Here is a 12,441-nt window from a genome sequence, read left to right on the forward strand (position 1 = left end):
GTCATGTTCACTTAAATTTAACTGGTGATGATGGTGAATCAATAGTTGAAATGTATGTACTTTTCTTAAATCATTGTTTTTCCCAAAATTTTTAGCGTTTTGAGGACAAATATAATGCTGAAGTTGAAAGAGGACAGGTTTCTTCTGATACACAGTTCAGTTATGCTTGGTGCTTGATAAAAAGCAGCAACAAGAGTGAAATTTTAAAAGGAGTTCTTCTCCTGCAAGGTGAAGTATGTGTTCTGGTTAAACAGTATCCCTTTGCAATGGTCCTCAAGATAATTTCTTAATACTTCTTGTCAAGGAAGGGACAAGCCTCTGGGTCATAGAACTCTTTCGATTTGAAAAGGAATTAAAATTGAAGGGCACTTTCCTTTGGAAACTTTTGGCAAAATAGCAATTTGAAGATCAGGGGTATTTCTCTTTTCTTGATTTTTACCAGAATTACTGGAGATGAGTGGATGCTATTGGCTTGGTCACACCAGCACAATGCCTCATGAACCCAGGTTCTCACATAAAATAGTCTACTAAGTGCAATCATACTGGTGTTTTAATAGAAGATTTGCTAAGGTTTTCTATCTGCAAATGGAAATTTTTATAGGGTCCAAAGGTTCATGATCCTAAATTTTATCACATTGTGATGATTGAAAAAAAAATCATTTAAAGTGATTGTTATTTCTTGTTTTGTCCATTGACATTGATGTAATTGAGTCCCATTTTTAAGTGTTTCCTTCGCCTTAGATAAAATGCCTTGAGCAATTGGAGTCTTATCAGTTGTATTTTTTTCTCTTTCTTTCTTCAATTGTTTGTAGGATTATGTCATAGTGGAACTGATCAAAGAGATTACCTTTATTTTATTGCAGAAGGATATTACAAATTGAATGTGAGTTACATAGCAACCCTTTTGTTGTTATGAAGTTAAGTTATGCATACTATTATTTTGATTTGCAGCTGTTCTGCTGGTTGATATATAGAACCACAGCTAAAAGTGGCAAACCCTACAATATTTTGTTTTAATTTTTGTTTTCACGCACAAAATGTAGACCAAGAACAAGCTTTAACACTCTGCTTAATAAATTTTCACCTGCACAGTATAACTTACATCTTTCTGTCCTAGCAGGAATATGTATCTCCAACAAATTGCAAACTATAAAAATTTACTGGTCAAACTTACCTGACCTAAAGAAGTGCTCAAAACTATAATTATAAAATTAATAATGGCTCTCTAGCATTCCTTCCATTTCAAAGTTTTGGAGAAGATAGTGATACATGTGTAGGGCCTGTTGATTTTAAATTACAGTTTTTTATCATCAAATAGGAATACAAGTCAGCCCTCAGATACACAAACAGATTACTACAAATAGAACCTGAAAACCGACAGGGGCTTGAGTTGCATGAAGAAATCACTGGTCAAATGAAAAAAGGTTTGAACGTTTTTGGTGTGACTGGAAGATAGAGTAATTGTCATCTGTCCAGTATTCTTTTGCAGATTTTGAGTGTAGTGCTCCAAGATGTAAATTTTTGTGTTCTCATATAGATGTCCTATTCAAGCTGTCTAGAAACAATTTTTTGTAATTTGAACTGGTTCTTCAGTTATCTTTTGATTCCATATGCTTGTCAATGATGCACAACAAGCTCAATATCCTGGTGTTTCCCTACTTTTACATACCATTTCAATTACACCATTGCTCAACTTAGAGACTTCTTAAGCTAGAAATTTCTATATGTGTAATAACTCAAATGACCTATGTATGTACTGTAATATGCAGAACTCTTCAGTTTGTAAGATGTTTGGTTTTAGCTACTCAAACACATTTTCAAATTATGCATGTCACAAAATCATGAATTTACCACATGCACTCTCCTGCCAAGACCAACAGGATAATTATTCCAAAAAGGGTTCTGTTAAATTTTTTATAATGTTATGCTATTTCCATAGATGGCTTGATTGGACTTGGCATCCTGGGAGGTACAGCTCTGGTTATGGGCGGAGCAGCAGCCTTGGTTGGGATGGTATTTGCAAGCCGCAAATGAGCAAAACTTAAAGTTAAATTAACATTAATGCAGACAAATATTATTGAGCAAATAGGTTAATGAGTAGTATTATCACTATGTTTGGTATGGTGGCCCATTTTGTGGATTTTTGTATAATTTTGGCCTTGATTAAGGAACAGTAAAAGCATAAGTTTTCAATTTGGAACAAAATACCTTTTGCATGTTCAACAAATGGACAAAATTGTGGAAGAAACAACCCATAATTGGAGGGTTGGGCATTATCATACAGTGATGTGTCAGTTGACTTTCCATCTGCTGCCACATAAGTGAAAAAATAACATATAAATTGCTTAGATGGTGAAATTTGCTTAGTCGAGAGTAGAAAGACAATTTTAAACTTGTGATTGTGCTTGTGTGATTGAAAGACTAACAAGTGGTTAAACTAACAACTTGATCATCTAAATGTTTCTGAACCAACAAGAGAATCTCAGAAAAATGTTATATGCCTTTTAATAAGAGCTGGAAGCTGAATATTCAGACCCAAATTACATTAGTTATTGTTCCTCTGATTTTTATGTTTTATTTTTGTTATTACTTTTTTGATTATTCATTATTCATTTTAAATTCTGGAGAAAGGGATCAACAAGTCAACAAGCCTGGATTCTGGTTCAACTGATGTAAAAGTACCTCTTGACTTTGCCCATGAGCAACCAATGAGAGAAATAGATTATAGAGTCAGTTTATTATTATTATTACTATTAGTCCAAAGAGGGTGCCATTCCATGAAATGCTAATTGGACAACTCTTACACCAAACTCCTGCAGAATTTCATTTTTTATAACATGATCCCCAAAGAAAACTGACTAATTCCAAATCAACAGAATGAGTTAACTTTAAACCTACAGAGTAATTGTTGAACAAAAATGACAAACCTTCAGCCAAGTCATGGCCAAAAAAAAGAAAAGAGAGAAACTTGTAACCCTCAGGTTGAACAAACAAACAACAGCTTGTGTGGAAATTATGAATTTTCTTCATGCCGTATTATTATAGACGGGATCAAAGAAATTTGTGGATGAAGAGTCAGAAAAGTAAATTAAATTTTGTAAAAGAAGTGTACCCAGGTGACAGCTGATTTAAGAAAGAAACCATCCTTGAAGGGAATGGCATTATGAGACCTTTCCACGCTTAAGGTTCTATTCGTGTTATCCACCACGCCTTAAAGCTTTATCAGGGGAAAACTCTTGAGGCACCTCGCAACCAATTAAAGCAATATAAATAATTTCTCATTATGGCTGAAACAGAGAGGATAACCAGCTATCACTTGGGTGAAACACCTCGCAGCAATGAAATTGCTTAATGAGAGATGCATCACTAAAACACAAAAAGTTTAAACTGCTAACACAGCGTGGCTAGCCCTGAAGAACTTGGTAATTGGGAAATGGAACGTTATGGAGACCTAACTTGGAATCTCCCTTACATAATGTGTTACACATATTAGTAAGGGTTGAGTAATAAGATATCTTCAAACCGATAGGATAATCAAAGAGCAAAGATGCATCATTTCGTATCCAAAATATGGATGTAGTCACACCCCTTTAAAGCTAAGTGGAGTAACAACTTGGAATTGAGCTTTTTGACAAAATGTTTCGGGGAGTAAACAAACAATCTTCTGTTTTACATTATTCCAGAGTGATAATCTAGTTTAAATTTCAACTTTTTCTCCAAGTTAAGAAAACTTTCGGTATCGTTAAACGAAAGTGGTTTGTTTTTGTCGTTGTTTCCATTGAAAAAGCTCTAGAAAGGTAGATACATTGATAACTAAACATTACAGCTACGGACTGAATCGCTTAACAAAATACTGAAAATGTCTATAGAGGTACTTCTTAAAGTATATATAACAGACGTATAGACTATTAGAAAAAGGATTGATAGCAAAAACTGAAAAGCCAGGAATATCTACAAACTATACGCTAAACTCGTAAAACACTTTTCTTGCAAAGTTCAGTCTTGTTCAGTCAGGCTCCCATTTATTAGCCCCCATAAAGAGTAGATGCTACCCTGAGCGTGGAAACAGGTCGTAGCATCAGTCCCAAGGGAGAAACCAGTCACCGGCAACAGCAAACATTTAAGACCAATTTCGCTTACTCCTGTTTTATCAAAACTGGCTGAAGACTTCATGTTTGAAAAATACATCGCCTCCTGCAGTTTAAAGACAATCGACCTATCTCAATTTAGTGGCATCCCTCTTTCGTCCGCGACCCATGCGCTTATCTCGATGGTTCACTCTTTGGCCAAAACAACCGATAGAGCAGGAAGTACTGTCTAAGTTGCCCTATTTGATTACTACAAGGCTTCCAACCTCATAGACCATCATATCCTGGCAAAGAAGGTCTCACTTTTAACTGTGCGAGTCTTTATCAAGCACTGGGCGATCGTCTTTCTCATGAAGATACAACAGTGAGTGAAGTTAGCTTAAGTCTGCCTCTCCGAATAGGCTGACGTCTCATCCGGTGTTCCGCAGGTGACCAAATAAGGCTCGTGATAATTCCTTCTCGTGATAAAGGATCTTCAGTCACCTAGTACAAACTTTGAAACGTATTGACGACACCACCTCTTCTCGTGCCTGAAGACTCCGCCACTAACATCTAAGATGCTGTCGAGAGCGTTCAAACCCGGTCAACTGCAGTAAGACTACAGCTTAATATCGCTAAGAGCAAGGAACTCGTCATCTGTTTCTCAAAAGCTGCGGACATCTTTCCAAGCTTAAACATCGACCCTGAACAGCTTGAAGTAGTTAAGAATGCTAGAATATCAGGTCTTACCAGTTTTGGAGTACATCTGTCAGGTTTTCCATTTTGCACTACTTATCAGATGCCATAAGCGTGTTTTGTGTGTCAGAAGCGTGTTTTGGCAATTATCTACCCTAGCGTCGACATCGCGGACAGTTTGTGCCACAGTGAAATTTTAAAGCTAAGCGACAGGCGTTTAGAAGTATGCAATAAACTATTTAATGACATTGTTATAACACCAACTAACAACCGTGGAAATCTTCCACCAGCAAGACACACCCCACGCTATAACCTTCGACTGCCTCGAGTCTTTGTCCCTCCTAGAGCGAAGACTTGTAGATCTGTGAACACGTTTGTACCGTCTTTAGTTGGAGTTCGTAACCAATCCTGACACGTGAATTATAGTCTGCATTTTTCAACAGACTCGCAGATGTAATGTATTTTTTCAGAAACGATGCAATTTGAAACTATGAATGAAATGTACAATCTTTTATTTTCTCATCAAAAAGTGTCACAAAACGTGTATATATTTCTTTTTTTTTTTCAAATTGCAACTTTAATCCATATTTATCACACCCTTTTTGTATTCACGCAATTCAGCTGCAAAGTGTTACTTTAATAAACATATCTATCTATCTACATCAAAGATAAATAACAGCACTTGCGTACGACGGTTACCGATCTTTTCACCAACAAGGTGTCAAGTTCATATTCCCATTTTTTGGCAAGCTTTCTACTTCCTCTAATTTTTCTATTCTTTTTAGAGTTTCACTCGGAACACGGACAGATTTTTATGAGATAACATTATCGAAAAAACTGATACCTTTCGTCGAAAAAAAAAAGCAGTTTGAAATCTGATGGATTTTCTTCACACCTTAAAGCTTTTGGTATTATGCAACGACTGACTGAAGACTATTCACTGAGACCTCATTCAAACCATGCATTTTTCTTTAGAACAGCATGTGCCTAACCCCTCTTAGAGTAATGAGAATGTTCTTGAAGCCACAGCCCTTGTAAGCAAATCTGCTGCAGTGCCAAGTTCTATTTCCCAGAAACGATTAAACCAGAAAGGCCCTAGCATGTTTAAAACCTGCAAATCAGAAGTTGACTTTCCTTGGCACTTGAGCTCTTTCCATAGGCACGTATTCCACGCTTTGCCAACAAGTTTGTTAGAGACCTGGGCTGCCCAACTCCCTCAAAAGGGATTAAAAATGTGCAAATACCTTGATCCAGAATCTTGCTAGAAAACTTTGACCGCAGCTGGATGCACTGGACGAGTAGAAACTGCCACGAGTAGATCGAGGGGCATCAGAAATTAATACTATCAAGCAGATTGATCACTACTTGAATGCTGCGTCGACATCAGTCTTTGCCCCTAGTGATCAAATCTTAATTTGTATTGGACCAAACAAATGCTGAGTATGAAAAAGGCAAGAGTGGTCACCAGAGTAACAATCACAGGTGTGTGCACTGTTAAGAAGGCAGCCAGATTTTATGCTCCAGAAAATGGTCAAAATGAGAACATTGCAATCATAAAAGAGTTGAAGTGATCCGGCTGTATGATCAGCTGACAGACGTATCAGGCAAGACTTCAGGCAGGAAGAAATAGGAAGATTAGGAGAGGAGGACGGAATTTGAACAGAAGAAATTTAAGAAGAATACAGAAAGCCAAGTGTTAGATGGCTAAATCAAGACAGTTCCCCCAAGAGAATGAGGCTATTCTCGCCCGAAGCTATGTCGCCTGAAAATAGGGTTATGTTGCCGAAGAGTTTTAGTCTAATCGCCCAAAATCCCGAATTATTTTATATAATGTATGTGTAAATTAATTCCAATTGGCTAGTCACTCGCTCTAATAAATCTCAGTGTTGGGACATACCTTCATGCTTTTAAGCCATATGCCTCCCTCGTTTCCTATTTAAACTTGTCATTTACTAGAAGCCGTCCATCTCAGTTTCCAACGCGATTTTCTTCTCTACTTTTTGTTGGACTTAAGATTAGCGGAAATAAGCGCTGAATAAGGAGAGCGTGTTTGGGTGAATGTTTTCCTTATCAATGCCTTTTTATTTCACCAAAAGTATAACTGTTACTGTGAACAGGAAGCCAACGTTGTCTTCAGAGGAGGCAAACCTTCAACCTTTCACTAGCGGTGGAGCAGGGACCAATTTATTCTCAATGGCTTAGATCTTGAGTTAATGGTTACTTCAGCCCTTAGGACTTCTTTGGATCAAAATTTCTTGAGAAAGTAGGGTATAAACCCGCAAGAAGACGCCATAGTCCCTGGATCGACCGTCTGTTCTGACTGTTCTGAGCTGTCGCTCAACCACCGAAGATGAATTAAAAGAAAAAAGGGAAGCGACAATCTGTTGCAGGCTCTCGGTCGGTGAAGACGAGCTAAAGAGCAGGTAAAACCTGCCTGATCCCACCACTTTTAGCGTGTTCGCTTTTTAATTCGTTTGCACTGACCGAAAGCCTGTCACAGGCTAGCTGATCGATAAATGGCTGTTGCTCTATTTTCCGGTCGTCATCCTTGTCCGTGGACACAGACTGATGGGTCTGGGTTCGATCCTCTGACCGAGGTCGACGTCTTGGGTTTTTGGAAATGGAAGAAGACGGAGCTGTAATCGAGGTTGAAGTATAGTAGAGAATCAGCGAACTACCAGGAAAAAGAGACAAAATGCTGGAGGTGGGAGATGGGGACTATTAGCCTTCCATGGACTAACATCCTATTGGGGCCGGGAAGCAGAAACACTTCTAGTCCATTAAAGCTTATTACATATTCCCGAGCGACCACCATTAACTCGCCTTACGCTGACGCTGATAAATTCCTTCCAGAGGGTAATATTGTTTTTCTAAAGTTTAATTGACTGCTGGCAAAACTTTCAAATGCTTGAGAAAAAAGGAAAACAATTGCTTATGAAAATGTAAAAATCTTAGTTGTGGAATTCTAAAAGAATCGAAAACTCTTTTTCGCATTTAACCAGCGGTCAATTTTAAATTAAAGTTATTCTGTTTGATATAAAATTGAATTGAAACAGCCGTAGGCAAACTGGTTGTTTTTAGCTGATCTCATCGGAGAAACCAAAAGCACTCTTCAGAGTTGCACTGATAAAATTTTACCTACGTTCTGGTTTTCACGCTTTTTTTGTTTGTTTGTTTTTTTTGTTTTTTTTGTATTCATTTAGTTTTTGAACAAATTCAAGAGCCATTTCAACTGACATAGACCTATCCATCTTTTTTTTTGCGATGGGTGTCTAATTACCCAAAATAGAGAAAAAGTGTATGTAATACGAAGACGAAGTCAGTCGAGCTTCAGCGCAACCTTCTTGAAATATCACATTACTTAGCTTCAAGAAAGTTCGACAAATGAACGAGCCGGTTTGATTAAAAGGATTTCGGTTAGTTCGTAGAAATGTTGTTCAAAGCTCTTCAAATGTTCATATCGTTAGACTCTGAATCTTGTAATAAACAATTAATTGAAAGATAAATCTTTCCTCAAAAAGCCGCAACCACTAAATTGGGCAAAAATGACGCTCACCGCTTTTCAGAGCTAATGAAATTTATTTAAATGGAACGACTTCAAACAGAAAGGAACGGTTGTCATCTGATACATGTTACACAGTAACGTTCATCGCCTCCGCGAAACGCGTAACGATAGCTAATCTGTAATCCTTTGTAAATCTCATTTGACAACTAGAAAGAAAGCCGTCCAGAGTTAAGAGCGTCGCCATTTACATGCGCTAATAACCAAGTCATTTTACAGGGAAGTTCAATTTATCATGAGGAAACACGGTTTACATGAAGGCCTTTGCAAAGCCAATCACAAGTCACAATACTAATCGAATCTCACTCCGGTAATTAAAAGTCGTTGATTACATATCACTGTTTTTGCCTGAAACGTAATTAAATTATTCAAATTTGTTGTTTCTATAAAACAAGAATTCGACTGTTGTCATAAGTTAATAGTACCGTGCTTTGTAGGCCTAATTAAATTCGTCCAAAGTAAGGAGTAAATTTTGCACTCAAGCCGAACCTAGTAAACACGACTACATGTGCGTCTGTCAGCTTCACCCAACACAGCGCTGGGGCAGGTGCTATCCGGTGTCCCTTCCAAATAAGGCAAAGCTTGTAATATCAAATGGAAAGTTTTCTGTAATTGATTCACCAATTATCTCATTGATAGATTGCTAAATGCGACTAATTCCTTGATAATCTCAGCGTCGCAATCCTTCCCGCTATCCTATTAGAAGAGCAATATTTTTTGATGACGCGAACAAAGCGGCCGACAGCGGCGGATCTTCTGCTCTCGTTAATGGTCCCCATCTCAGCGTGATTTGAGTGATCCCGTGTTAAGAACTCGTGTACAAGTAACGCAAACAAAGACGTTTATTAAATTATTGACCGGGTGGTTGTTTCGCAGGGAGTCGCGCCCCAAACAAATTAACAACTCTTGAAGTCCAAGACATTCGATAGAATTCGCGAACAGTTCGAGACAACGTACAAATCTTTACCAGATACCTGTTTTTCTGTCGATATATACTTTACAATAGAGGAACAAATGAAGGGGTGATCCTTTGAGAAACTAATTAAAAATTTATGCTGAAAGAACGAGTTCACAAGTAGTGTCTATCTTCTTTCCTAAAATTTACTCAGACGTAAGCAGCACGTGTGAAATATGATTAAAAGCAATTCATTCAGTGGAAGAGACACAGCTCAAGGAGGCGGCGTGTTCTCGTGCTTTCAGTCTAAGTGCCGCGATGCTGGTTGTTCTTCTGTCTGGCTCTACCGGTGAAACGCTTCGAGGAGATGAACCACATGACACAACGGGAGAGAGTTTAAACACTGGTGACTTATAGGGCACGGAGGTTGCCGTTAGAAGTGAGCTGCTGCCATTGCCGCCGCTCAGTATGGCCGCCGCCGAAAAGTACTCCGAGTGGTGGGTGTAATACGGTGAATAAAAGTGGGCCATACTACCTGACTGTGGGCAAGCCGCGGGGTGTAAGGGAAGTCGGAGGGCCGGAAAAGAAGGCGGCGGATGAGGCGGCATTGCGGAGGAAAAACCACAATCCCATTCTTGATCATGGTTCCTGCTAGCAGCCGTTAGTTCAGAGGTGTAAGCTGACAGTGGGGGAGGAACTAAAGTGTTACCCAGTCCAAGTGGAGCATGGAGGCGGACACCTTGAGCCTTCTCACGCTTACGCCATTTCGCTCGTCGGTTCTGAAACCAAACCTGTTTTGAAAAAGTTAACAGTATTCATCGCCTTTATATTGCGCGAGAAACAATACTGAAGAGCCCAAAAAAACGATCGACCCTTTTTCACCAGATTTTGTCTCAATAAATGTTATTCTTGTCCTACAACCAAAGACAAATCTAAAATTAACATCAATTTTGCATAACCACGAGAATGTCGTTAATCATTGTTTTGAAAACGAGAAATTTAATAAATTGGCAATATAGTAAGGCACTTAGCTTTTTTAATTTAAAGTAGAAACAAAAATTATCCATAGCAGTTTTGAATCAATGAAGTGTGACTTCTCACAGAGTTTTCGATACATTCACACTAATTCGGCCGCAGCAAGACGCCTTAAGATCTACTAACTACCGCAGTGCTGTGCAATCAACAACACTGAATAAACTGATTCGTGATACACCTTAAACATCACAAAATCTATCGACGCCTTTATTTGAATAATTGCCATTGGCAATTGTATTTCAAGTGCTTTGGAAAATTGCCATGTATATTAATTTCCTTGTTGTAATAGTTTAGTGATAGTCGTCCTTATCACCCATCACTAACAAATGCCTCTCATTTGTGCAGTTTAATTCGTTTCCACTTTTTATCTCTGCCAATAAGGAGGTTTGCGTCCGCAACTAAATTGGACTATTTAATTAGCCAAAGAACAAATCAGCTCATAAATTGCTCTAGTGATTTGAACAATACTGTTGACTGCTACTTAGCCCATCAGCCGGCCGGCTGTGTATATGGCACATCAAGGAAACATTTGAGATATTCATACCTGAACACGCGCTTCAGTCAAATCAATTTTTATGGCCAGTGCCTCTCTTGTGAACACATCTGGATAATGAGTCTTAGAGAAAGCCCTTTCTAACTCTTCCAGCTGATAGCTTGTGAAGGTTGTACGGTATCGACGCTGTTTCCTAAGTTTTCCTGGTGAACAATTACTCTCCTGATCTTCTTCATCGTCGCTTTTCACTTTAAGTTCATCTCCACTTTTAGTATCATCGTGTTTCTGATCCGCTGAATTTGCTTCCGCATCGTTCTCTAAGGAAAAAAACCCGGATAGATTGTGGTCTGCTGTTTTCAACGAAGAAAAAAGGGTGATTATTAGATTAAAAAAATTAAGACGATTTGTGTCTAATGCTAGTATGACAATTAGAACTAATCTTGAACACCATAATGAAATCATTTGGAAGAATCATTTTGCCTTGAAACCATTTCGCCTTTATGAAGCGAACAATGTGGTTAAAGCTCTCTTTTCCCAATTGAATCACAAAGATTTTAAAGTTACATATAAAAATAATTAAAGTGACGAGATATTGATGTAGTCCGCCCCAGTTAACGACAGCAAAATGCCACCAGTATTGAAAGGAAAATTCTGGCATGTGAAAAGGCGTTATACACCCAATTTAATTTCCAGCTTATTTGTAGACGACATCGAAAGATTTAAAGAGCTGTGTGAGCTAACAAGTGAGGCCGCTTATTCGCTACCTTGTTTTCTCTCTTCTGTGCTGTGACCCAGCTTACGGTCTACTGCTTCGTCGAAAACACGTTCCAGTTTTGTACGGTGTTTGTGTTCATCGTCTCGGTTGAGTCCCAACAATCCATCAATAGTGTAAGAGCTGGGTATGGCCTTAGTACTCATGTTTGGTGGACGAACTCTGGTAAATGGAATGCGTCAAGTCTTCCAAGTGTTTTAATAAAACCCTGTGGACACATCGACCGCACGAGTAATTCTATTGGTGTAAAAGCAATGAAATTCTCAGCCGATAATAAAATTAATAAAACTACGAAAGTTCATTAGGGGACGTCATGATACTCAGCGCATATTCTTTACATTTGCAATTAGTTTAATCTCATTTGATCAAATAGCCGACAACAACGTGAAAATGACAGATTCCTCATTAAGTGTGTGACAAAACGATTCCTTTCATACGACAGTTTTCACGCGAACTATTCTGATGGAGGCATGATCTTCAAGAAACTTCACGGTTCGAGTTACGAGGTTAAGTGTGTGAAATAACCATGTTGACTCACCGGTACTGGGTTGTTTATTCGCTACTGCTCTCTCTCTCTTTCTCTCTCTCTCTCTCTCTCTCTTGAGCCACTTACAAAGTATTGATGATACGCCAGCGAGACTTTTCCCCCGCTTCGAATCATCTACGGGGTCAAGATCCGAACAAATGTTGCCGTTCACCGGTTATGACAGACCTCTTGTGACTTGTGTTCCGTCGTTAGAATATTTGTTAGCGACAAAATGTGTGTTATGAATTCTATCGCACGCTTTGAGGCGTAATCTTCAAATATTCTGTTCCAATAAATATAAATTAAAACCACATTCAACTGTAAATAGGTTTAACAGCTGATATCACCAGCTGCCCTGAACAATGACCCGGTAAGAAAAGAATATTGAAAACTTG

General features: G+C 38.5%; 2 protein-coding genes across 8 annotated transcripts in view; one reads left to right on the top strand and one right to left on the bottom strand.

The window, feature by feature from the left end:
- LOC113685540 (mitochondrial fission 1 protein) overlaps nt 1-3,106 on the top strand; it is a 6,172-nt gene extending 3,066 nt beyond the window's left edge. The window contains exons 2-5 of the mRNA XM_027203062.2: nt 96-228; nt 813-883; nt 1,319-1,424; nt 1,940-3,106. Coding sequence (XP_027058863.2) covers nt 96-228; nt 813-883; nt 1,319-1,424; nt 1,940-2,034 — 405 coding nt within the window. The 3' untranslated portion in view covers nt 2,035-3,106. The remainder of the gene's footprint in view (nt 1-95; nt 229-812; nt 884-1,318; nt 1,425-1,939) is intronic.
- A 6,043-nt stretch (nt 3,107-9,149) lies between these two features.
- LOC113685544 (aristaless-related homeobox protein A) lies at nt 9,150-12,432 on the bottom strand. 7 transcript variants are annotated; one of them, XM_027203068.2, is made up of 4 exons: nt 12,059-12,432; nt 11,513-11,728; nt 10,800-11,065; nt 9,150-10,011 (listed from the first exon to the last, which is right to left on the bottom strand). In XM_027203068.2, the coding sequence occupies exons 2-4, from the start codon at nt 11,664-11,666 to the stop codon at nt 9,472-9,474; spliced, it is 960 nt and encodes a 319-aa protein (XP_027058869.2). In that variant the 5' UTR covers nt 11,667-11,728; nt 12,059-12,432; the 3' UTR covers nt 9,150-9,471. The 7 variants fall into 7 exon arrangements, with proteins under 7 accessions (XP_027058869.2, XP_027058867.2, XP_027058868.2 ...); XM_027203066.2 differs by having other exon boundaries at nt 11,513-11,757; nt 12,059-12,429; XM_027203067.2 differs by having other exon boundaries at nt 11,513-11,757; nt 12,134-12,426.
- Between the last annotated feature and the right edge of the window lie 9 nt (nt 12,433-12,441).

Source organism: Pocillopora damicornis, chromosome 6, assembly GCF_964200805.1.
Source record: "Pocillopora damicornis chromosome 6, jaPocDami1.2, whole genome shotgun sequence".
NCBI classification, from domain to species: Eukaryota; Metazoa; Cnidaria; class Anthozoa; order Scleractinia; family Pocilloporidae; genus Pocillopora; species Pocillopora damicornis.

Excerpts from the sequence above, each read along its gene's own strand:
- LOC113685544 (XM_089209189.1), bottom strand. The coding sequence starts at position 11,666 with ATGAGTACTAAGGCCATACCCAGCTCTTACACTATTGATGGATTGTTG. Across the intron at positions 11,099-11,512 it reads CACAGAAGAGAGAAAACAAG|CAGACCACAATCTATCCGGG; the intron begins GTAGCGAATAAG and ends CGTTGAAAACAG. Across the intron at positions 10,012-10,799 it reads TGACTGAAGCGCGTGTTCAG|GTTTGGTTTCAGAACCGACG; the intron begins GTATGAATATCT and ends TTTTCAAAACAG.